Source organism: Rattus rattus, chromosome 2 (genome assembly GCF_011064425.1).
Source record: "Rattus rattus isolate New Zealand chromosome 2, Rrattus_CSIRO_v1, whole genome shotgun sequence".
NCBI lineage: Eukaryota > Metazoa > Chordata > Mammalia > Rodentia > Muridae > Rattus > Rattus rattus.
Window position 1 is genome coordinate 32,528,722 of NC_046155.1, and position 24,839 is coordinate 32,553,560.

Consider the following 24,839-nt stretch of genomic DNA (forward strand, 5'->3'; position numbering starts at 1 on the left):
ACACCATAAAACAGCTCAGGAATCTTTGACGTCGGATCCTGAGGCGCCAAGCTGCCCGACAGTCGCCCACACGCCGCGGTCAGCTGACGCCGGCTCCACCTGTGCCCGGTGTCGCGCGCTCCTCGGACTTTTCCGCCTCTTCACCGGCCCACACCGAGGTTTCGAGACCGTCGGCCACACTCGCTCGGAGATCACGCTCGCATTCAGAGGTCCCCATCCGGAAGCGCGTTCTGCTCCCGCCCCCGCCGGCGGATCCGGAAGTGGGGGTCGGCAGCGGTGCACCGCCCTCCGCGGTCCCCTGGCCACGATGCTTCGCGGCGCGCGCAGCCACCTCTCGGCCTCGGTAGCCCTCGCCGCGGTCCTGGCTGCGGCGCTGCTCTCGTCGTTCGCGCGCTGCTCTCTCCCGGGGCGCGGCGACCCGGTGGCTTCGGTGCTTAGCCCCTACTTCGGCACGAAGACACGCTACGAAGATGTCAACCCCTGGCTGCTGGGCGACCCGGTGGCGCCGCGGCGGGACCCGGAGCTGCTGGCGGGGACTTGCACCCCGGTGCAGCTGGTCGCCCTCATCCGTCACGGCACCCGCTACCCTACGACCAAGCAGATCCGCAAGCTGAGGCAGCTGCGGGGGCTGCTGCAGACCCGCGAGTCCGTGGATGGAGGGAGCCGAGTGGCCGCCGCTCTGGACCAGTGGCCGCTGTGGTACGATGACTGGATGGACGGGCAGCTGGTGGAGAAGGGGCGGCAGGACATGCGACAGCTGGCCCTGCGTCTGGCCGCCCTCTTCCCTGACCTCTTCTGCCGGGAGAACTACGGCCGCCTGCGGCTGATCACCAGCTCCAAGCACCGCTGTGTGGACAGCAGCGCCGCCTTCCTCCAAGGGTTGTGGCAACATTACCACCCAGGATTGCCACCTCCCGACGTCTCAGGTGACAGCGCGCCCCGCCTTCCTCAGACTTCGGACCCCCAACCCAGCCTCTGCTTGGGTCCCTTTTTTTCACCCCCCTTTCTGACTTGCGTTCTCGGGGCACAGGATGTGGACTTGCCTGTCTCTGTTGTTTTATGAATGAGTTCATTCACTCATCAGAGGCGAATTCCTAGCATTTTCTGCGTGAGGGCGCAGTAGGGGACGCTGGCGATCCAGCTGGAAGGAGGGGAGGAAAAGTTCGCTCCCAGTTTTACATTACCCATTCTCAAATCGCGCTATCCCTCTGAGTGCCAACCTCGCTTCTTTTCCCTTCTTGGCTAGTAGTTTAACAACTGGGCACACTCTTTCAAATTATATAGAACTTTCTTCCTCCTCAACTACTTATGAGAATTGGTTGTTTTGTTTTGTTTTGTTTTTCGAGACAGCATTTTTCAGCCCTGGTTGGTTGTCCTGGACTTGCTTTGTAGATTAGGCTGGCTTCAAACTCACAGAGATCCACCACCTTTCTCTGCCTGGGAAAATGCTGTGATCAAAGGCGGTGTCACCATGCCCAGTTTGACTTTTTTTTTTTTTTTTTTTCTTAACCCCATCGTCTTTTCCTGAGTTTCGACATTTACAAGGTGTTTTAGGAAGCTGCTCCTCAAAGCCTCTTTATGCCTTACTTAGGGTTAGGGTGCCCCGTTTCATTCTTGTGTTTACTGTAGCTGTGGTCCGTGGTCACAAGCATCACCTACCAACTTATTTCGTCATTATTATACTGCTTCGGGATTTGGGGGCACACGTAGTGGAATCCTCATTTCATAGGTGAAGAAGCCAAGAGTGCTTCCCTTTCACCACCCCTTACGTAGTTGTGAACTAGTCAGGCCCAGTGTCCAGGTTCGTGGCTTTTGTAGAGTGGTGAGTTTTCCTTCCGAAAATGTTTTTAGCTATTACAGCAAGTGTTAATGCTTTTTGTATGCCGAGCATACTTCACATTGAACCCATACCACTGCTTTATGAAGTCGATAATTGTGTCCCCTGCCAGCCGCATGGATGAAGCAATGAAACAAAAAGTACCAGATAATTGGTAGATTTTCATACAGCTAGACATGGATCTAAGAAATCGGATGTAGAGCATGCTCTCAACCGCTGCACATAGGTGTGCCCTGTACTTAACCCTGCAGCATAACCTGATGAAAATGGCATGTAACGTTTCCAAATGTTTCCGTGCCAAGGGGTGGATAAGTGTTAGCAACTGCTTATCAGTATGAACGCCAGAGAACCAAATCGAGGAACATTAGCCGTCAAAGACTCAAACACCTGAGAAAAACTCAGTTTCCCCTTTCTTCCCTAATACTTAAACACCTCTAGAGAGTTCCCCATTGTTGTGTGTCTTGTCACTACTTGGAATAACTCAGCTAGTTGATGCTTGTATGCTTATTTGTTGAGTGTGCTTTTTAATTATGGCTACATTTCTTTCATTAGATTGAGTGAACATCTTCCTAAATCCATTCAAATTAACCCGACTGTCAAAAGTAGAACATTTAAAATAGCACAGCAGGCTGATGAGATGGCTCAGCAGGTCCTAACCTGCTTGCAGCCAAGCCTCACATGCTGAGTTGGATCCCAGGTTACGTTGTGAAAGGGAGAACTGAGTCCTGCCAGTTGCACACTAGATGAATACCAGTGATTTTTTTTTTTTTTAAAGCACAGTGTGTGCCGGGTAAATATATATTGGACTTTCTTGGCTAAATGAATTTCCGTCCTCAGATTGTATTGTGAAGATTGGCTTTGCCCCAAGAGTCAAAGCCAGTGATCAGAGCAGCTCAAGGTAAAGGTATCCGTCATTGTTTCAGTCACAGAGTAAACTCACTCTCTTGTCATCTGAGATGGTTGGCTTGCCCATTGTGTACATCTGGGCTTTTGAGAAAGACTTTTAGGTTTTCATAGACACAGAACAGTGGGATTTGATAATGGCAGGTTCTTTGGGGCCATAGAAGAAGATGACAGAATTCTCTAATTCGGGATGTTTCTGTAGGAACTATAATCCAGTTGTCAATTAGTGTAGACAGAAGTACCATTCAGGGGATTATATTTACATATGTATTTGTAGTTTTGCACATTATGAACATGATGTATGTCATCTAACTTGTTTTCCATGTTCAGACACAGAAACAATAGTGTTCTTTTCCTCCTGGGAGAATGATGATGGTGATGTTTTGAGTATAATAGGGAAAAGGCCCCAACAGTTGAAGCATGATAATGAATGCTTTTCCAGTAAATATTTGTTGCCAACTTGTGGAAATAATGTAGCAGTGAATGCTAACCGGGAAGGCATCTGAGCGCTTCAGCCTCTCAGATGGTGAGCCTACCAGAGGCAGGCTTCTGAAAGGAAACAGCAGACCTGAAACATTAATGTTGCTTTGCTCTGTTTTGTAGATTATGTCAAAACAGAATATTTTGTAAAGCAAGACAGCTTGGAAAAGTTAACCGAGAAAATTAAAGCTCCACTTGGAGTTTTGCTCAGCAAGGAGAATCAGAGCTGTGAATTCTCCACCTGAAATCCGGAAAGGGGCCTGGCTGGAGGGAAACAATACTTAGTAACAGTTTTGCATTTTTATGCGTCCCTAGTTACTCTTGTTTTAGGAAAATATTTACTGTTGTGTATATTATTTCCTTGTATAGCATTGCTTTAAGTCTTTTATTTCCGGTCTACTTTTCAAAAGCCTTTTCTAAGATATCTGCTCGTGCATTAAAATTGTTATAAATGAAGATGCTGTGCTGGGGACATAGCTTAGTGGCTAGAGTTGGCCTCGCGTACAACGTTCCTGAGTTTGATTCCCAAATCAAATGAATAAATGAATGAATGAATGAATGAATGAATGAATGAATGAATGAAAAATAGCAAGACATCATTCTCTTTGAGGAGAGGACTGTGCGATTAGAGAGACTACTGCTCTTGCAGGGGACTCAAGTTCCATTCCCAGTACCCCTATCAGGCGCTCACACCATCTACCTCCAGCTCCCCAGACTCTGACCTCCTCTTCTGGCCTCCACTCTGTACCCCTGCTCTTGGTCAGTGCTTTTCTTTTTGTTGTCCTCTCAGACACAGCTTAGTCCTTTGTTAAGTGTCCCCTTTCCACACTTTACACTTTCAGTAATTTGAAATTGTCACTCGTGCCGGTGATTTACATGTGTGTACTCTTTTCTCTTCAGACATGGAGTGTGACCCTCCGAGAGTTAATGATAAGCTAATGAGGTTCTTCGATCACTGTGAGAAGTTTTTAACCGAAGTTGAAAGAAACGCCACGGCTCTTTATCATGTGGAAGCCTTCAAAACCGGGCCAGAAATGCAGACAGTTTTAAAGAAAGTTGCAGCGGCTTTGCAAGTGCCAGTGAACAATTTAAATGCAGGTAATATATATGTTGTATTTCATTTAAATTCTGGTTAAATGTAAAACAAGCAAACAAACATGAAGTTACTCTTCTTAAAGGTCCATACTTAAGTTTATGTTAACTAAATATTATGTCTTGGGTCAGGAAAATATACCAGGCACTTAATTTTATTTTCATTTCTCTAAATCTTTTATAAATTATTTTGGAAGGTTCTTTTTTTAAAAAATATCAAATTTGATTATTTCAAGTTTGGCAAGATGGAAGAAATATGATAGTTTTTTAAAATAACTAGAAGAGATAATGTTGAATATTCTCCATAGAAAGCAATGATACATGTTTGAAGTGTTGAATATACTAATCACCTGGTTTAATTATCACATACTATAGTCGTTTTTTTCTCCACTTTAAATTTTTTCCCTTTTTTTTTTTATTGGATATTTTATGCAAGGTTCTTAAATGTGGAGTTTTTTTCTTTTTCCTGAGAGCATCATTTCTAAGGATTACTTATAATTTAAAAGTTTGCTTTTCTGAATTATCTCTTAGTAAAATAACTCAAGTTAAAAATTGTATAAATCCTTTAGTTTTGAGAAACTTTAGGACTGCATGTTAGTGGGAGGATGGTAGGTTTTAGTAAGTTAAAAGTCAGCTGGGGCTTGCAGCCTTAATTGTAGAGATCCCAAGGACATGGGTATTCTGTCTCTTGAACAGCTGTAGTGGAGTGCTTGCCTGGGTTTGTCGTTGATAGGAGACACTTTGGAGAGTGGAAGCAAATGACCGCAAGAGGAAGCAGGGCACATCTCACCTAGCAGTAGAAAATTAAGAAAATGGAGTTTTTTTCTTATTTTCTAGAACTTTATAGCTTATTATGGATGTTGGTGCATACTAATAGGTAGAGAAGTGATAATATGTCTCACACTGTGGACTAGTTTCCAGAAGACTAGAAGGTCATATTGGTAAGAGGGAAAGGTTAAACTCTCCCATGCCTGGCTTGGTGACGTGTCTTGTTTGTCTGTCATAAGTTTCTGGTTATAGGATATACCACCTCCTAGTCTGAGCTTGACCTGAGACAGAGGAGCCTTGTCATGTCAGCAGACATGTACAGTATCAACAAGCCACGCTGACTTATTAGGCATTAGGAAATGTTTCCAATCGCTTTTATGTCTATTCCTAGTGAAATACATCTTTTAAAAAAGATTTATTTATTTAATGTATGAGTACACTGTAGCTGTCCTCAGACACCAGAAGAGGGCATCAGATCCCATTACAGATGGTTGTGAGCCACCATGTGGTTGTTGGGAACTGAACTCAGGACCTCTGGAAGAGCAGTCAGTGCTCTTAACCCCTGAGCCATCTCTCCAGCCCCTTTTAAAAGATGTGTGTGTGTGTGTGTGTGTGTGTGTGTGTGTGTGCGTGTGCGTGTTTGTGCTTGCTTGCTCACTCGCTCGCTCATGTGGTGCTTGGTGTCCGTGGAGGCCAGAGGAGGAGGTTAGGTCTTCTGGAATCTGTGAAGGAGCATTGTGAGCTGCTATGAGGGTGATGGGAATAGAACTCAGGTCCTCATAAGAGCAGCCAGGGTTTTTAATTGCTGTTCAATCTTTCTAACCCCAAAGTGTATTATTTTGGTTTTGTAGTTGTTATTGTTAAATATATTACCTCAGAAATCTTTAAACTGAACTGATATGGAATGCATGTAATATCAATTAATTAACGTTGGTCCCATTTTCCTTTGGGAAAGAAAAAAAGAAAACAGTAAAATGGGCTAGAAATCAGAGTAACGGGAACAGCGCCTACCGTTTGTACCTCATCTCATCTCTTCCCTCCGTGTATCAGCGAACACAGTGCTTGGCTTGTGTTGACCAAGGTTTCCTTTTGAAGCCCAAAGCACTCACTCACCTGTCCCTACTTTAGCACCCATTTGTGTCTAAAGTACAGCAGTTAGCAGACTAACAACCCCTGGTCTTTACCTGACCGCTGCTGAGGTTCCTTGGCCAGCTAAGTGTGAAAAGCCGATGTCACTGCCGAGCCACCCATCCGGCCCCCTTGCTGGTTTGGGGTTGTCCTTTCCTGTGCTCGGCTGGGAGTGGGCGTCTTCCTCCCGCCCTCCATTCTGTTCTTCCTGCTCAGTCCTCCATGGTCCTCTCGCACAGTGTTTTTGTGTCTCTGGTTATGTACTTAGTAGTTATAAGATGAACTACTGTGTAGTTTTAAAAACAGATAGTAAATATTCTTTGTCATTATTAATGTTCAAGTCGAGGACTCAGCAAGACCCCAGTGCTCCTTTTCCATCCCTCTGAAGTTATCGATATCAAGTCCTGTTTAATAAGTCACCGGGCTGACCTTTGTAGGGTTTGCTAGGCAGCACGCACTTAGCAACCAACTAGTTCAGAACTGAAACAGTGAGCATTCGCAGAGCGCTCCACAGTCTCGTTGACTGAACGGTCCGCTGCACGATGCCCTCAGTGGTGCAGCGTCCGTTGGCGACGTGCAGGCGCTCATCCTCCAGAGCCTCTTCTCCAACAACTCGGGTTTTTTTCAGCTGTGTGTGTAACCGTGCTTGTAGCATTCTATGGGTATATAGACTTCAAAAGCCCAAGGAAACTAAAACCCCACAAACCTTACCTGTTTTCTTCCCCAGACTTAATTCAGGTAGCCTTTTTCACCTGTTCGTTTGACCTGGCAATTCAAGGTGTCCATTCTCCCTGGTGCGATGTGTTTGACGTAGATGACGCGAAGGTGAGTGTTTTGTTTGTATCTTCTCCTCGTGGCTTTTGGTCGTTATTTGAAATTTTTCTTGTTATTTCTTAAAGCAGCTTTCTAGAACATCAGTAGGATTAGGGGATATAAACTGCCCGGGACTAACACCTAATCTGCTAAGTAAGGAGAGACAAATGCTTACTTGGGTTCATAGAACTCAGAAAAATGGTAACTTTATTTCTAAGTGGTGCCCCCTCCATCCCAATTAAAACCCGACTATGGGGAGAGGTGGTGGGCTAATATAAAACTGAGTGAGCTGAGGGAGAACCGTTTTCCACAGACCTGATTGGTCCCTAATTACTTTTCATGAGAAACCAAGTTCTGATATTTTACTAAGGTGCGCCTGCTCCCCCTGCTGGTGGCCATGGTTCATTTCAGTTCCCTTGTTTTCCCCTGATGTGTAGACTTTTAAGGAGTATAGAAAGACCTCTGATGATCTTAAGGGACTACATTTTGCCTGATTCGTGAGTGCTGGGATCTGGAAAGGGTGGAGTAGGAAAGTGTTTTGCGTTGTCCAGGGTTATAAACTTGTGGACCTTAGCTACCCTTACACACATGTGAAATGTCAGTGTTTCACATGGGAATCAAGAATTGCTTCCAGATTGACTTAAATTTTAAAGAAATACACTCCCTGCCAAATAGAGTGGATTTCAAGCTTTGTTTTGAGGAGGCTTAGATGACCAGCAGCATGTCAAAGGTCCTGCCATGGTTCTTGTAGCAGTGAGGAGGGGCTCACGGCAGAGTTGAGAGGAGTGAAGGATGCTCAGTGTACGGCTGCTGTGGGATGCTGAGAGCCAGGGTCCACAGGTGCTGTTTCTTCCCCTCTGTGCTGCGTCAGGCCGGGTGACTACTTCTCACCCCCAGTAACCTCTTGCGTTGGGCTCCAGACTTATTACTTAGATTCTCAGCCTTCCTCCCTTTAGTATGCCCTATTCTGGATAGACACAGGATTTGTCTCTAGAACCTTCTACTCCATTTGCAGGAGGTGTTTTGTGGAGATAGAACCCAGTGCCATGATGTCCAGATGCCCTCCCTTCATCCCAATAAAACGCTGCTGCTGGGAGGACTGTTGAGGCCGTTATAAAGCCGGTTACCTCAGACCTGAGTCTGCACCACCTTCCCGGTGCCCTGTTTCATGTTCTAGCCTTTTAGTTATACAAAAGAACAGGTTTGGTTATGACATCTACATAGAAGTCATTACTTACCTTGCTTCCCCCTTCCTTCTGCCCTCTTCTGTTCCTCCTCCCACTTCTCTTTGCCCACCTCAGCCAATTTTCTGGTTTCCGTATCTGAAAGCATGAGATATTTGTCTTCTCCCTGTTTCCCACTTTCATTTCCCACCCTCTGCTCCCTTTAGACTTCTTTCCTCTCCCTCGTTCCACCTTTGGCGGGGCACGTTTAAAATGAAAAGAGCACCATTAATAATTTTACCATAAGTATAAAGAAATCTCTGGTCACTGTTCATGTATGTGAAAATATCTCCTCTCCTCGCTCCTCAAGCTGCATGGGTCCAGGGGACGGTCAGGAGGAGATGATGATAAATTTTGACAAAAGAAAATTGTCATTTTACTTGTTTGCCCAGGTTGCCATAATCGTTGAAATGTTTAGGATGTGATTCAGTTGGCTGCCTGCCGGCTGCCTCCTTCCTGTTCTGAGTGGCTTTGTCCATGTGATCCCAATAACGACTGACCACACCCACTTCCACTTGAAGTGGTCATAACCTGCCTCTGTGGTCACCCATGTGTGCATTCCTTGACCACCCTTGTGCACTTCTTGTCTTCTTAATCTGTACATCTTTTCCCTTCTAGCAGGTGACTTGATGTACAGCAAAACCTGACACCACATCTGAAACACCTCAGGGTGCCCCTGGAACTTCTGATGTTAAAGAAGTCTCTTTTTCTTTTTAGAATTACTTATCTCTTTATTGCTATGAGTCCTCCCTCTTTTTTGTTCCAGAAAGTTTCAAATTGATAGAAGTGTTAAGCACTTGTGCATCTAAACACGATCATTCTCCTCCATGACTGTAGATAGATGGCCCTTTATATCACGTTTTCAGATATATATATATATCAGTATATATCACAACTACACCATACAACGAACGGCGTCTTACTACAGCCCTCTATAGCTGCTGTCCTTAAGTTCAAAGTCTCTTTGTGGATCTCTGATCCATTTGGTGGTGTGTCCAGACTCATTCCGTCTAGACAGGCACTCCAGTTTTCTTTCATCTGCCGTGCACGGCAGCCGCAGGGATCTAGGCTTTTTTTTTTTTCTTCTGCAGAATTTTTACTAAACATAAATTCAGATTAAACATTTTTGATAAGATACAACCTGAAATCCTTCTAAATGTATCCCATCACAAAGAATTATGTCACTTTGTCACATCCTTGATAAGTTTGATCAGTTGATGAGAATGTCACCTGCCAGGTTTCTGTATTGTGGGTTTTACCTTTTACTCTGTGTAATTAAGAACTCATATTAGCAACCATGAGTTAACGAGCACTCACAGTGCTTGCAGAGCACTGAGACTCACCCACACGGGCTCGTAGCCTTCTTTAATTGTGGGGACCTGGTGCTCTGTCCAGTCTCCAAAGACTTCTGCCTGAATGTGGTGCACACCCACACAAACATTCAAGCACACGCACGTGCACATGCTTTTATTAATTTAAAAATATATATAAAGTGTCTTTTAAAGTTTTTCAGTGATTTGCTTAAAAATAATTTTATCTGTTACCACTTAGAACTTACACTATGCCCTAATTTACATAATGAAGAATTTTCAGATGAAATATGATGTGTCAGGGATTTACTTGAGAACAATCCATTGTTAACTAGAGCACCGTTGAAACACAGGTGACTAAATGATTGTTGTTGAAGTTGGGTGATGGGTACACATGATGTTAATATACTGCCGTAGCATATTTTTTTTACCTTTGAAAATTAACACTGTTGGGTTGGTGAGATGGCTCAGCTAGGAAAGGTGCTTGGCACCCAACCCGATAACCTGAGCTGGATCAAGTCGTCCTCTGCCCTCTGCTCTTGACATGCACCTGCCCATACGAAGATGTGCTTCTGTTTGTGTGCACACACACACACTAAATGTATCATACATTTTAAATGAAGAGACACACACAGTTGTGAGCACTGGGGGCGGTTTCGGTTATCCTAGGACCTGTGGACCACTTGTGATGTTATTTAGCAGACAGTTGTTTTAGTGGATGTTTTATGACGCACATTTGCTTAGAACTGAACGTACTGATGCAAGATAAGCACAAGGAACAAAGATGCTAACAGTATGCTCTCCTGTGGTGATGGCATAGTTAAGATAGAAGCCACTGGAAGGCCGTTCGTTGGCAGGCAGGCAGGTCTCTATGGAGACGGTGCAGAGCCAGCTGCTCTCCGGCTCATTGCCTGTTTTACAGCTCTGCACCATCGTTTGCTGTACGTGTTCCTGAGGACCTATTCTGTGGTCAACATTTGTCTTTTAAGATTTTCACATAAAAGTCTCCATTATTCAGATCTGCCATCTGGTAAACCTGTCCTCGGCACTTAAAACCTCAACCTCTCTCTACATCTTTGACTCTGGTTATTTGTTTTCTCGAACTCCCCAAGTCAGTTAGGTAACTTACACTCGGCTATAAAACTCTGTTGGACCTGCACCTTCAAGCATTTTACACGACATGAGTGTGCACGAGGAGATTTGTAATGGTCATTTGCCACTGTTTTTATCCCTCATGCTATTGTTTTATTTCTCAGTAGATTAATATATTTTTACCCAGTTCCTTTTATGTTGAAATCTGTGCATTATGTTTTTTTTTCCCCTTTTGCTGACTTGGAGGTGTTTTGTTTGAGGTCCAGCACACTGCTAACTCTGTTCCTAAACTTTGAGTAGCACCAAGATTCTCTAGGAGCTCTTGTCTTAAAGTTCTTAAAAATTCACATAAACTGTGAATATAAGTCAGAAGAAATGGGACAGTAGTTGTTTCCTATTAGCCCTGACCCAGATGTTGGTGCCACCATTGTTGCTGAGTGAGGGGTGGTGGGGGCCAGTCCTTAGATGCCTGGGGCAGCAGTCGTAGGCAGTGAATGCTGAGTTTGTACTGCTTGCCCTCTAGTGGGGTTAGTGTAACTTTCCTGAAGAATTGCTATTAATCAGGAACCTGCTCCATTTCTGGAACCGGAATAGTAATTACTTCTGAAATGTCTCTGTTTAGGTTCTGGAATACTTAAATGATCTGAAACAGTACTGGAAACGAAGTTATGGCTATGCCATTAACAGCCGGTCCAGCTGCAACCTGTTTCAGGACATTTTTCTACACCTGGACAAAGCAGTTGAGCAGAAGCAAAGGTAAACACATCTTTAAAACGTGGAAATATGTGTGGAGCTTGCTGTTTGTAAGCTTATGGAAAATACCATACAATGTATAATTTTTAAAAAATATATTTTTATAAAACCTTGATATAGTAATTGATATTTCCAGTCAGTATGTTAGTTTCGTTGTAATCATACTGTGTGTTGTCCTGACACCGGTCTTTTCCCCCTGGACATTCCGTTTGTAATAGTCACCCTGCAGCTGCGTGTGCACTGCAGTGCAGGGGTCCTTGCTGTGGGCATGCGCTGGGCTTTTTCCACTTCACTTCTCAGTGGCCCGAGACTTTTTCTAATTTCTGTTGTAAAATGGCTTCTGCTATAAATATGCAAAATGTTTTTATTTTAAGAGGGAATCTCTCATTTAAAGAAAAAGAAGAAGCTTTTGTTAACATTCCTACTTTTAAAGTATGGGTGTGAGGGTGCAGTCAGTGGTACAATGTGTACCAGGTATGAGGTCTCCGGCACCAAAACCAAGCAAACGGAAATAAAAGCTTCAGGAGAGAAATGTGATGGAACCGCAACCCTGTTTCATTGGACAGATGCATGTTTACGGATGTTGACCGAAGTGGGGCAGCAGAACCTGGGAATGAGCTGCTTCACTGTAGTTAATGTCCTGAGTTTGTTCAGACAGCACTCATTTGTAAAATGCTCTTAGGTTTAACAGGAGATAGGGGAGTAGAAAAACTAATAAAACAAAATCCCCAATTAGATTAATTTGGTTTCTGCTACCAAAAACATCTTTTAAAATCATCTATGTTTACTTATTGTATGGATGCCAAGGGACAGCGTGCAGGACTTGGTTCTCTCCTCTACCACATGGGTTCCGGCTATGATCTTGAGGCTTGTAGCAAGTCCTGTCATCAGCTGAGCCATCTCCTGGTCCAGCTGGAAGCTTCTGGGGGTGGGCTGTGGTTTCAAATAAAGACGATACCTAGGGAGGAGTTAACCTTTTCCTGTTTGGTTTTCTAGTTACTTTCAGCTCCTACATTTACGAGAGAGCAGACCTTTCCCGTTTGATCATTGTTCATTTGCTCAGTGTTGAGTCTAAGGGATGCTAAGTTTATAATTGTGTCAGGAGGCTCTAAAATAACTTTGTAAGGCTCCTATTATAATTTAGTTCTACTTTGAAGCTTAAGTAATAAAAATTTATCAGTAATGTTTTAAAATAAATGAGAATTTCTGTATACTGAAAAATCAGGATAGTATGAGGAAATTCCAAATAACTCCAGCCCCAGAATTAAATTTCAAATAACTCCAGACCCAGCTATTGGTTGAGTAGAATTTTTTTTTGGAGACAAGGTCTCTTTATTATGTAGCTTTGGCTGCACTGGGACTATATAGAGCAGGCTGGCCTTGAGCTCACAGTTCCCGCCTCCAAAGGGCTGGAATTAAAACATACACCATCACACTTGGCTATGGTTAAGTGGAAGTCTTATCAAAATCTCACAAGTTTCCTTGTAGGAATTGAGAAGTTAGTTCTAAACTCACACAGGAATATAAAGAATCTATAGAAATGAAAGTAATTTTGAAAAAGAACAAAAGGATTTGTCATACTTCTGTGAAAACTTACAGGAAGCTTGGAGTAACGGTGTGCACCAGGAATCCTAGCACTTAGGAGGCTGGAACAGAATTATGAGTTTGAGGGACATCCTGGGTTATATAATAAAACTCTGCCTCACAAACAGGCAGATATAATATAGCCTCAGATATAATATAGTCAGACAGGGACACAGTAACATCGTAATATAATCCTAGTCAGATAGACAGAGGGACACAGTAACATCATATTGTAGTCCTAGTCAGATCTGAGACAGAGGGACACAGTAACATCGTAATGTAGTCCTAGTTGGATAGACAGAGGGACACAGTAACATCGTAATGTAATCCTAGTCAGATAGACAGAGGGACACAGTAACATCACGAAATAGACCCATATATAGTAGTCTGTCCATATCCCTGTGGTTCCCTCCTTGGTTTTTATTTAACTACAAATCTAAATTCACATGGGTCCTGGATATATGGACTCTTCACCTGTCAGTATTCTCTGACTTCTGCTGAGTATTAACCTTTCTGTAGCTATAATAATAATCTGGGGATCGTGGTCAGTGCATGGCAGGATCAGTGTAAGTCATGTGTAAATAGCACATCAGCGTGGATGTGAGTGTCCGTGGGGAGTCGCAGAGCCACTTCCCCACGAGTGCTGAAGAACACACGCTGTGCATGTTACATTGGTTTTCAACCAAACATGTCAGGACAGTGTGATGGGAAGGTAACACTTGGTAACAGCTGATGCCGGGACACTTGGACATCCGTGCTCAAAATGAGACACTCAGACCTCCATACTTCAAATAGGAAGGAATTACAGATTTTATTAAACAATCTAAAACCATAAATCTCTGAAAGAGAAAATAATAGCCATGACCTAATTATAAGAGATTAAACTCATTCATAACCTTGGATTGAGTGAGGTTTTCTTAAATGTAATACCTAAAACATGATCCATTAATAGAAGTTCATTAAATATTCTTATCACATTTTAAACTGTCCTTCTCAAGGGTACTATTTGGGAAATATAAAATATTTGCAAAACTTATATACGTTAGTAATTTGAATCCAAAATATTCAGAGAACTACATCTTACTTAATAAGAAACTGGCCCCCCTTTAAGGTAGAAAAGAAGGGCTATAGCTGTAGTGCTAGGATATGTGCTTAAAAAGTGTGAGTCCATTGATGAATACCTGTGTCCTCCCCTCCCCTCAAAAAGAGACGAACAGAAGATTTACATGGATTTCATTAAAGAAGATCCATGGATGGCATGTGTAAAATGGTCAGCATAGTTTTTACTATCCGTCATCAAGGATACCAGTGTCTTAGTGAAATACCACTTTATTTCCCCGTAAGCCGGGGAAAATGAAGGACCAGCCTCATTCATAGCTGGCAGAAGTGTAAAATTGTGTGGCCTCTTTGGAGAACATTGGCATTACTGACATTAAACATCTGCGTGTCTAAGCAAATCCCTCCAGTGTATCTACCCAGGAGTGATGTATCTTTTGATGATTTCTTATGCCTTGGGTAGTTCAGACTTTGTAAGTAATGGATTTTTTTTTTTAGGTTATGTAATTCTTCCTTTTTAACATTAGATGGCAGCATTGAAACCATTGTGCCGCAACACCCTTGTACAGTGCTGCGTTGTCAGCTCATTCATTAAAACAGGACAGCTTGGTCTCTTAAAGTTCTGAGGAATTTATTCAGATTTTAGGTTGTTTTTTTAAAGTCAGGGCTGTGTGTGAGGTGTAACTCAGGGGCCGAGATCTTTTTAGTGCTGTATATTGAAAGACGATGGGCTGAATCTTGGGAGAGTTAAACAAGATGGCTGTTCCCCTAAGTTAAGATTCATATGTCTAACTGCTTTTTGGATAGACACGTCTTCATTGTTATCCTGTGTGGGTTTAAGACATTTCCAGTATACTGCTCTGTCTTCAGTCACTAACTCAATGTCTAGCTATCGTTGGTGCTGTATGTGTGTGATGTATGTGTGTATGATGTAGTATGTGGTATGGATATGGGGTATCCTCAGTGCTGCTTTTTCTCCTGTACTGTTTACTTTAGTGCCTCCCAGACAGCTAAGCCGAGAGACCACTGTCGTTCTAGACTCCAGCCTCCTCACTTTATCTAGTCATTGCCTTGTGGGTTTTTAAAATTACACTTAGCAATTCACTCGTGTGTGTGTGTGTGTGTGTGTGTGTGTGTGTGTGTGTGTGTGTGTGTGCATGCACATGCATATTTCTCAGCATGTGTGGGGAAGTCAGAGGATAACTTGAGGGAGACAGTTCTCTCCTACCCAGAGGTCCTGAGTTCAATTCCCACCAACCACATGGTGGCTCACAGCCATCTGTAAGATGGTCTGATGCTCTCTTCTGGCACACGCGTGTACATGCAGATAGAGCACTCATACATGAAATACATAAACCTAAAAAAGCTAGCTGAAGAAAGGTTTGCTTGTCCGCATGCTAGTAAAGACAATGCTTAAAGTGACTGAGACAGAAGTCTGGATAATTAGAATAATGTGAATAATTACAAGATCAGGGTAACTAGAAAAGGCTAACTGGCCATCAGTAAGGCGAATGTAGTGTGGTAGGATCTCTCTTGATTTTAGAGCCATATTTAGTGTTTCTCAACTAAGTTAAACATGGGGGATACTCGTCTTAGATGTGGTGGAATTTGTGTACCATAAGACATTGCGGGCAGATGTCCCTGAGTTTGTACACACTTGCTTATTACCGTTGTCTCACAAGTGCATACCCAGTCAGTTACTTATTAGTTTGAAGGATAATATGGAGAATAAATCATACTAGGTCGTGAACACCTTTCCTAGGCCAGGGAAAAACAAGTGCACTTAACATGTGTTCTAGATGTTAATTTAAAATGCTCACTATTTTTTTATTATTTTTATTATTATTATTATTATTATTATTATTATTATTATTATTAGTGTTGATGTATACAATAATGTGTAGCAGAGTTTTCCCCTAATTAATTGATTTGATAATAAAGACAACAAAAAGCCAATCGCTGAGTAAGAAGGAGGAGGAGGCGGGCCTTTCAGGTCCAAGAGGGGAAGAGGGAAGGTAGGAGGTAGGAACAGCCTTTTTGGCCGGTAAGGCAGGCAACGTGTAGACTGGGGACTGTTAGGTCTGGTGGTGGAATCAAATCCACCCTGGAAACTCTCTAACATGGAATAGTTGATGAATTTAGGACAATAGAGTCCATCCCAGTGGTTACATTATCTGTTGATTCTAGTCTAAGATTCTCTGGAGTTTTACATTCAAGGCGATTCGGGTGGGCTCCAGGGATAGAGGCAGTCTGCCACTGGCTGCGGCAGAGGACAGATGACTGGAAATGGTGAGTGGTTAGGTGACAAGTGAACTGAGGGAAACTGGGTGGACAGCTGCTGGGGATAGCCATCGGGGTGGGGAGAACACCGCACAGCCAGCAATAGCGTGGATTGTTTTTTAATAATTACACTCGACAGTGATGTTCAGGTATCCCTCTCAGAATAATAACAAGTAAAGCCTACCCACAGAACCACTGTTAACAACTGGACAGATCTCATAAGTACAGAGCAGTCCTCATGTTATTTTTGAGCACAAAGGGTGTTTGTTCATTTGCAGGCAGTAAGATTATGCAAAGATACATACATCCAAATTGTCTGCAAGAACCCATGTTCCAGATGGGAGGACGTTCATGTGAGAGCATATGTATGTAAAAAACAAAGTGCCCAGGGAGGTGAATCGGAGTGAGGAGGTCGCATGCAAGTCTTTATGGGAAGAGACATCTCTGGGTAAACAAAGACCAAAGAGGTGATCTCACTCAGCTTAAAGGTATCACTCCTCATGTTGTTTTTACTATTTTTACAGCTGTATTAAGTCACAGCTAACACAAAGTCATCTCCGCATAGTTCACTTGTACATCTCTCTGGGTTTCATCCGTGTGCCCACTAAGCCATTAGCACTCAGTCTCTTTTTAAGATTCACTTTATTTGCACGCATATGCGCATGTGTGCATTTCTGCGCATGGCAGAAGAGTGTGTCAGATCCCTTGGAGCTGGAGTTATATGCATTTGTGGGCTTCAGCATGGTGTGGGGAACAGAACCCACATCCTGGACGAGCAGGAAGCTGAACTGTTGAGCCTTCTCTGGCCTTTTCTTTGCTTTTGTTCATATCTCCTAAGCTGAGTTGTCTGACCAGGAGACCTCTCTTCTGAGCTTTTGAGCTTTTACTAGTTTGGCTTGTTAGCCTTGAAAATGTATTTTGCTAATGCCTTCCTCCTGGATTTGAATGTGTGGTCTCGTGTGTGCCATAGTGGCTGGCATTTTGAGCAGCCCTTCTGGATTCTGGAGCTCCCTGCCTGCCCTGCACTTCCTCTTCTATGATCTGCTCCATGAGTTCCAGCCATGTTCCCTCCCTAGACCTCACTCACCTCAGGGCTGCCACGATCTCTGCTCCCCACCCTCCATCACAGCCTGCAAGCGTTAAACAGTCTGGGCAGGTGCTGGGTTCAACTGTTTGCCTTCTTTCTTACTCTTGTCTGACTGAAAGCTACTGTTTCATAGAATTCTTCTAGCTTCCTAATACCTGTAGAGAGGGTAATAGAGCTTTGTCCCTGTTCTTCTATCTTGTGAACTTAATTTCTACATATTTTTACATAAGAAAAAGTACATTTGTGTCATTTTAGTTCCTGGCTTACATCACCAAAGGCGTACTTCTCCAGAGATTTACTGCAGTCAAATGTAGAGGAAGACTTGTAAACAAAATCTATATAAATTTTCATAATTTTCTTCTCAAACCTCCTACCTCTAGCATTTCCAACCATTCTGCTCTTACATAAGTGTGCAAATTGTGGAATTTGTCTAAAGCTCCATCTGATAGTCTTAGATCATGTTTGAAAACATAGTTTGTGTAATACCAGTTGCGTGTGAAACATAAATTAAGAGCTTAGAAAGATCTAGCTGAATACACCTGAGGGAAAACATGCAATCATTAGTTTTTCCTACTGAGCATTTTGAATTACTTAAGGCATTTTACCTTTTTTGAACATATACATAGTCTCATTTCTTGATGTAATTTTAGACTTCAGATTAAATTTGGTTTGGTTGTTTGTCGTTAAAACAAGGATATGATTTACAAAACCACATTCTTCCTGGGTAACATTCACTTGATACACTGGACTTCTTATTTCTCAAATCCGATAAGGTGTTCACTGTGTGAGTCATGAAGATCGGAATTTGAATCCCAGCACCCATGCAACACCAGGACCTGACAGCCCTACACTGAGAGGCAGAGAAAGGCAGCGTCCTAGGGCTCACTGGCCAGCTGTCGCAGATTCAGGAGAGACCCCATGTCTAATAAGGTAGAGCATGAGACTCCACCTGTAGGTGAGGAGCTGCAGTCATCGAGGGGTCGGGGGAGACCCATTCTCCAGTGGTGTGGCCACTGTTGCTGTGCCCCATAACTAGGCCTGTAGTCACAGGCCCATGCTCGCAAAAGCAGCCTTAGTACATTTCACACAGGCACATGATCTCTCTTCGGCATATTTATCCCACTGCTCTCTCTGGTCCCGTCTCCTTCTTTCCAACACGCCGCTCTTTTGTCTATGTATATGTATGAGTGCTTGTGTGAGAGAGGGAGGTGCTGAGATCTTTCCTCATTCAGACACAGGCATATTTAATCCCATTTGTATCACTTCATTTGGACTTCATCATAACATGGCTCTGGAGAGCTGACTCAGTGAAGATTCACAGTGAAACCCAGGCACATTCTCATGCAGTCCTTGGGAGACAGTCAAGGCACAAACTACGCATCTGGTGCTTTCATGAAGTGATTGGGCCTATGTGAAAGTGAACTGGAACAAATGGATTCCCAGGAGTTGGCTTAGAACTTGATGGAACTTTAGTGACTGGAGCAATGGCAATATGTTCCTAGAAATGAACTCTAACTGCTTCCTTACAGGAGTTACTGATTTCTCCTTTCTCTCTCTCTTCCTGATTGGCCGTGAAGTGAACAGCTCTCCTCAGCCAGGTTCCTCCTGCTGCACAATATCTGCCCAATGGCCTGGTCAGGAGAGTGAACGAGACTAAACCCTCTGAAACATAAGCCAGAGTAAATACTCCTGTTTAAAAGTCAGAGTCTTTATCAAAACTGCGAGCATACTTTTAATAACTTCTGATGAAGATTAGATCAGATACTCTTGTATACTTGGTTTGAAGTATTTGGAATGGTGATTATAACAGAAACTGATCAAAAACTTTTAAAATAGTAAAACTCAGTAGGTCACAAAAACAAAGCAAACAAGACAAAAAGCAAGAAAAATTGTTGGGAAGAAGAAAGGTTTAAAGGGAGTAAAAGACTAGGGAGTGGCAATGGTCAGCACACAGTATGTCCCTGAGAAACCCCTCAACTCACTGAGCCACGCATAATTGAAGGTCCTTACCCCGCCCCCAACACACACACACACACACACACACACACACACTTTTGTTGTTCTGGTGTAATTTAGAAGAGAAAAATGATAGTTTTTCCATTGAATGCTTATGTTACTTAAATCCATCCCCCAAGACAGAAATTTGAGTAAGTCTTACGAAAGGGCAGGCAAGTGTAAGCATGAACAGATGTTTAAGGATTATATTAACCCTTCAGAGGTTAATACATGTTTCACAGATGTCATTGAAGAAAGGTCTGTCTGATATGTTACCAGTAGTTTTTAACAGCAAAGTAGAAGTCAGTTTGCACACTGATGCTTGTTTCTAAGGGAAGAAGAGCACTATTAGTTATAATGGAGCCTCAGTTTGAACTTAATGATTTTAAAATAACTGAATTATTACTACTGCGATTTGAGTCATATCTCAGAACCAGTTCAGATGCTTTTCTTATGCTCTGAGAGCCCTCAGGAAAGCCGCTCTCTAGGAGAGACTTGATGGGTTAAGGTTGCTTTGTCATCTCGCTATTTCTCTGTTACTTACCTTACTTAGATGCCCAATGAGAACTATGTTGAATTCAGGCCATGTGAAACAAAATAATGAAGAGAAGCTTATGTTTGAGATGTAAGCAGTTTTATGTTCTGAGCTGTTATTAATGGAAGTGCCATATGACAGAGTCTGTCATGGTCGCAGACTCCTAGCAACCCAAGCACACAAGCAGCTAACTTGGAAGGAGTTAGGTCCAGCCAGACTGCATAGAGAACCCTCCCTGACCTTAACTTAATGCTCTTCCAGTCACAGATTAATTGCTAGTAGGCCGTTTGTCTTTTTACCCTTACACCCTCAACCTAGCCATCTATTGAACTCTTTCTGTGTTGTATTTGAAAGGAGTACATGTGTGCATGTGTGCGTGCGTGCGTATGTGTTTTGGATATACATGGCACTGCCTGCCTGCATTCCCAGAACCAGGGAAGTGAAGACAGAACCATCAAATATTAGACAGCAGCCTGGCTAAATGGTGAATTCCAGGAGATACTGGCTATGACCCAATGTGGCAATCCCCAGTCTCTAAAGTCAAAGCAGGGAAAGATCTGGAAGTGTGGGGTGGTAGGATGCTTGCCGCACGCACACAAAGCCCCGAGTTTAACCACACGCACAAGGAGAAACATGGAATCTTAACAGTTTTCATGTGTTTTCTCACTGTGTACCACTCCAGACACTGCCCTCAGCAGGTTCCTCCTCACACGGGAGAGTTTCTCAACAGTCGTGCTTCTGTGTGAGCCACAGATACATGTCCTTGTTGTCATCTTACCTGCTTTTCTCCTTGTAAGTGAGCATGGTGCTAGCCCTTGCCAGAGGGATATTTCTGCCACACTACCACATTAGCCAGTGGATCTTTGAAAAGCCTGGTTCTTATTGCTTCTTGCAAACTTTAATGTGGCATTTTTTTCAGGACCTTTTATTTTATTTTATTTTTCTTTTTTCTTTTTTTCAGAGATGGGGACTGAACTCAGGGCCTTGCGCTTGCTTGCTAGGCAAGCGCTCTACCACTGAGCTAAATCCCCAACCCCAGGACCTTTTATTTTAATATAAGCAGCATCACCATGTTCTCTTTTTCTTAGTTACGAGAACCTCTGCTTCCAGCTGGATGCTTTGAGCTTCATTAAGGGCCACACACACACACACACACACACACACACACACACACACACACACACATGAAATCATGCTCATTCCTCCATTTCTTGACATTATTTCATAAAATTAAAACATCTTGGTTACTGTAGAATATATGAACTATGAAGTAGTTATCACTTCCTACAGGCACCTTTGAATTAGCAAAGTCATGGTCTAAGTGCTAGTGAGGATTCTCATTTTGTCTTTACTTTCATCTATGATCATAGTCATATGATTTGGTATTTGACTTGTACTGGCATTTTGCTAGAAATGTAAAGTTCTGGGTTTTGGTGCTTTTTTTTTTCTGTATATTGTGGACTTTTGCAGAAAATTGTTCTATATTAGAGGGTGATATAGATTTATAAAAGCTACACCTTTTCTTTCTGTTGTAAGCCATCTCAAATTTAACAATTTTGTTTTTATATGTAGGTTTTGCTTGTATGTATGTATGTCTACCACATATGTGCAATGCCCATTGAGGCCAGCAGAGGGCATTAGGGTCACTGGAATTGTGGTTACAGATGGTTGTGAGCCATCATGTGGGTGCTGGGAACAGAACCCAGATACTCTGGAAGAACAGCCAGTTCTCTAAACAGCTGAGCCATCTCTCCAGCCACCAACTGTCTAGAATACTTGTAGGGATAATCTCTTATGTACTGTGTGGAAGCATTACCCGTCAATAAAACCTGATGGCCAATAAGCTGAGGCAAGATTAGAAGGTGGGACATCTGGCAAAGAGGGAGGGGGACTCTGGGAAAGTCAAGGGAAGAATTCCCCACCTGGACTCAGGAAGTTGGCTGTATGAAACTGAGGAGAGGTAAAGCTATAATAGTAAAAACTGGTTATTATAAGTTACAAGCTAGTTGGTGAACACACCTAGCTTACGACCTAGGCTTTTATTCATGAATAAATAGCCTCTGAGTTATTCGGGAACTGGGGTGTGGGTAGAAAAGCTCATGGTTATAAATGATTTTAAAATATAAGTTATTTTTAAATTTGGTCAAATGCAAAAGACAGTCATTTATTTGTGGTTTACATGGCTTCCTTTATCAATCTAACATATAATCATTTTGATTGCTCATAAAATTCCCAATTAACTTTTTAAAAGTTTGATCTTTTTAAAAAGATTACCTTTAATTTTTATTAATGTGTAGGTATGCACACATGCATGCAGGTACCCACAGAGGCCAGAAGAGGGCGCTGGAGTTGCAAGCAGTTGTGAGCTGCCTGATGTGGATGCTGGGAACCAACCTTGGGCCCTGTGAAAGGATAGCGTGTGCTGCTCTACTGAGCCCTTTCTCTAGCCCCACAGTAAACATTTTAAAGCACCGTATTCCTTAACTTCTGAAAAATTGCTGATATAACAGAAAAAAATGAGACCTTTTCGTTTGTTTAAGTTTAAAGGATCTTCAGATTTAAATTTGGGTGGGGGCTGAGGTTGTAGGAAGCAAAGTGGTAGAGCACATGTGTTCTTAGGTTCAAACTCTAATTCAGATCGGTCACACTGAGATTGACTGTAGTTGATGTGTTTAACAGAACTCTCCTCCCATCATGCACGTATGTGTGTGTTTATTGTATCAATCCTCACAAATGCCTCTTACTTCAGCCCTGTGGGGACAGGGACAGAATTACTGGGGCATGCTGGGTCCTGGCCCACCTAAAAAATGGCAGCCTGGGCTTTGGGGAGAGACCTCTGGTCTCAAAGGAAAATACAGAGTCAAACACTCAGCACCCTCTCCTGGCTTCTGTGCATGTGCAGAGGTACACACAGACACACACATACACACGCCTGCGCACACACAAAAGTAAACACTGGGAAAAAGAAAACCTGAAAAGATAAAAGGCAACACTTGAAGTGCACGCATTCACGCATTCACTCAGGAGCGCTCGGTGCGTGGATCAGTCTTCCTAGAAACAGCTTGTGCAGCACCACACAGGAAGTGCTAAAGTGCGCACCTCAGTGCCTTTGTCAACAGAATGGTCACTCTGTGTTCTATTTTGGGTAGATTTGCAGCACTCTCCATATCCTAATTTCTAGAACTTAACATTTGGTGTGCGGTAGCTCAGCTCCCCCACAGAATCTTAACCACACAGAGTCTTAGAATGAACTCTTAAAGCCGGAGCCATCCAGATGCTCAGTGGGTAGAGCAAGGCAAGTGCCAGGCAAGTCTGACCACGAGTTCAGTCTACTGGGACACCTGCTGAAAGGAGAGGCCTGCCTCCTGACATTTGTCTCTGACCTACGCACGCACGCACACACACGGGGACACTAGGGGGCCTCCCCTAACTTACACACTAGATGTAATAATTAAAAATAAAGAAATAAGATGAGATTACATTTTTAAATGAGAAAATTAGTTACTATTAAGCATAGGTATTATATTTTATGTCATGAATCTATAAGTTTCCCCTTCAATTTCTCGTTGAAGGTCTCAGCCGGTCTCTTCTCCAGTCATCCTCCAGTTTGGTCATGCGGAGACCCTCCTACCCCTGCTCTCGCTCATGGGCTACTTCAAGGACAAGGAGCCCCTGACAGCATACAATTTTGAGGAGCAGGTGCATCGCAAGTTCCGAAGTGGTCACATCGTACCGTATGCTTCAAACCTAATATTTGTGCTTTACCATTGTGAAGACGCACAGACCCCTCAAGAAAAATTCCAGATACAAATGCTGCTGAATGAAAAGGTGTTACCCTTGGCTCACTCGCAGAAAACTGTTGCCTTGTATGAGGATCTGAAGAACCACTACCAGGACATTCTTCAGAGCTGTCAAACTAGTAAAGAATGTAACCTACCCAAGGTGAACATCACGTCCGACGAGCTCTGAGGACTCATCAGTGCTCTGCTGAGGGCACTTGTTGCCAATAGGTAGCCACTCTAAAGGCAGCAACAGGAGGATCTCTGTGAGCTCAAGGCCAACCTGTTCTACATAGTGAGTTCCAGGCCAGCCAAGGCTGCGTAGAGAAATAAAGTTTGGTCCTTTTGTCTTTTCACAGAAGATGATAGTTTCTTTTAGAATCTGGACATACGGGTAAGACATGACTCTCCCTGGAGCAGCTCTCTTCAGAAAAACTAATTCAGCAAAACAGCTGTCCCTCCCAGTGTTTGCAGAGCTGAAATTTTCCTAATGACCTAAGAAAATGCTGATGTAGAATGGTATTAGAAAATAACACTTCAAAAGTGTTGGATACCAAAGCACAGTGGCAGCTGGGTGAGCCGCAGTGAGTGACTGAGATGGGGACTTGAGTGATCATGTTGGGTTCTTTCCTTCTCCTTCACGAAGGACACAAAGAAGGAAGTCTAATAACGTATCCATCCAGACAGGAAATCAACTCGATGTTAAGAACCAGGCTGAAGTAAAACTGAAAGTGTGGGCTATTTTTGTTGATGCTATTTACAAAAAGATTTAAACACTGCAGTAATTGCCTTTAGCCTCCAGGTAGGTCTTGCAGAATCACCTCCATTTCCTCGGACCTGTTTGAGGTGCGCAGTTATAATGGGGCCCAGCCTGGTTAAGGAGCCGACTTCCTTGACTGTTGCCTGATTATCTTTCGTTCCATCATGGCTTCCCTTTTTATATCTTGATTTTACATAAAGTTTATCTTTTGGTGGTTTGGATTTTTTTTTTTTAAATAAAGACCTATCTGCCTAATTTAATTGTAGAGATTTGAACCTGATTCAAAGAAATTTTGAGTTCTTTCAAATACCATAAAAGTGTTTGCTACAATAAATAAATAAAATTCTTGTGGCTTTCCTACCAA

The 24,839-nt window shown here is 43.0% G+C and overlaps 1 protein-coding gene across 2 annotated transcripts; it reads left to right on the forward strand.

Moving 5' to 3' along the window:
* The first annotated feature begins 77 nt into the window (after positions 1 to 77).
* Minpp1 (multiple inositol-polyphosphate phosphatase 1) lies at positions 78 to 24,839 on the forward strand. 2 transcript variants are annotated; one of them, XM_032891807.1, is made up of 5 exons: positions 87 to 926; positions 4,121 to 4,318; positions 6,936 to 7,033; positions 11,269 to 11,402; positions 23,509 to 24,839. In XM_032891807.1, exons 1-5 carry the CDS (start codon positions 308 to 310, stop codon positions 23,903 to 23,905), a joined length of 1,446 nt encoding a protein of 481 aa, XP_032747698.1. In that variant the 5' UTR covers positions 87 to 307; the 3' UTR covers positions 23,906 to 24,839. The 2 variants fall into 2 exon arrangements, with proteins under 2 accessions (XP_032747699.1, XP_032747698.1); XM_032891808.1 differs by lacking the exons at positions 6,936 to 7,033; positions 11,269 to 11,402 and having other exon boundaries at positions 78 to 926; positions 23,509 to 23,612.

What these genes read in the sequence shown, in the direction of transcription:
- Minpp1 (XM_032891807.1), top strand. Translation starts at nt 308, where the DNA reads ATGCTTCGCGGCGCGCGCAGCCACCTCTCGGCCTCGGTAGCCCTCGCC. An exon ending in GCCACCTCCCGACGTCTCAG is followed by an intron (nt 927 to 4,120) that starts GTGACAGCGCGC and finishes TTTTCTCTTCAG; the next exon opens with ACATGGAGTGTGACCCTCCG. An exon ending in GCAGTTGAGCAGAAGCAAAG is followed by an intron (nt 11,403 to 23,508) that starts GTAAACACATCT and finishes TTCTCGTTGAAG; the next exon opens with GTCTCAGCCGGTCTCTTCTC.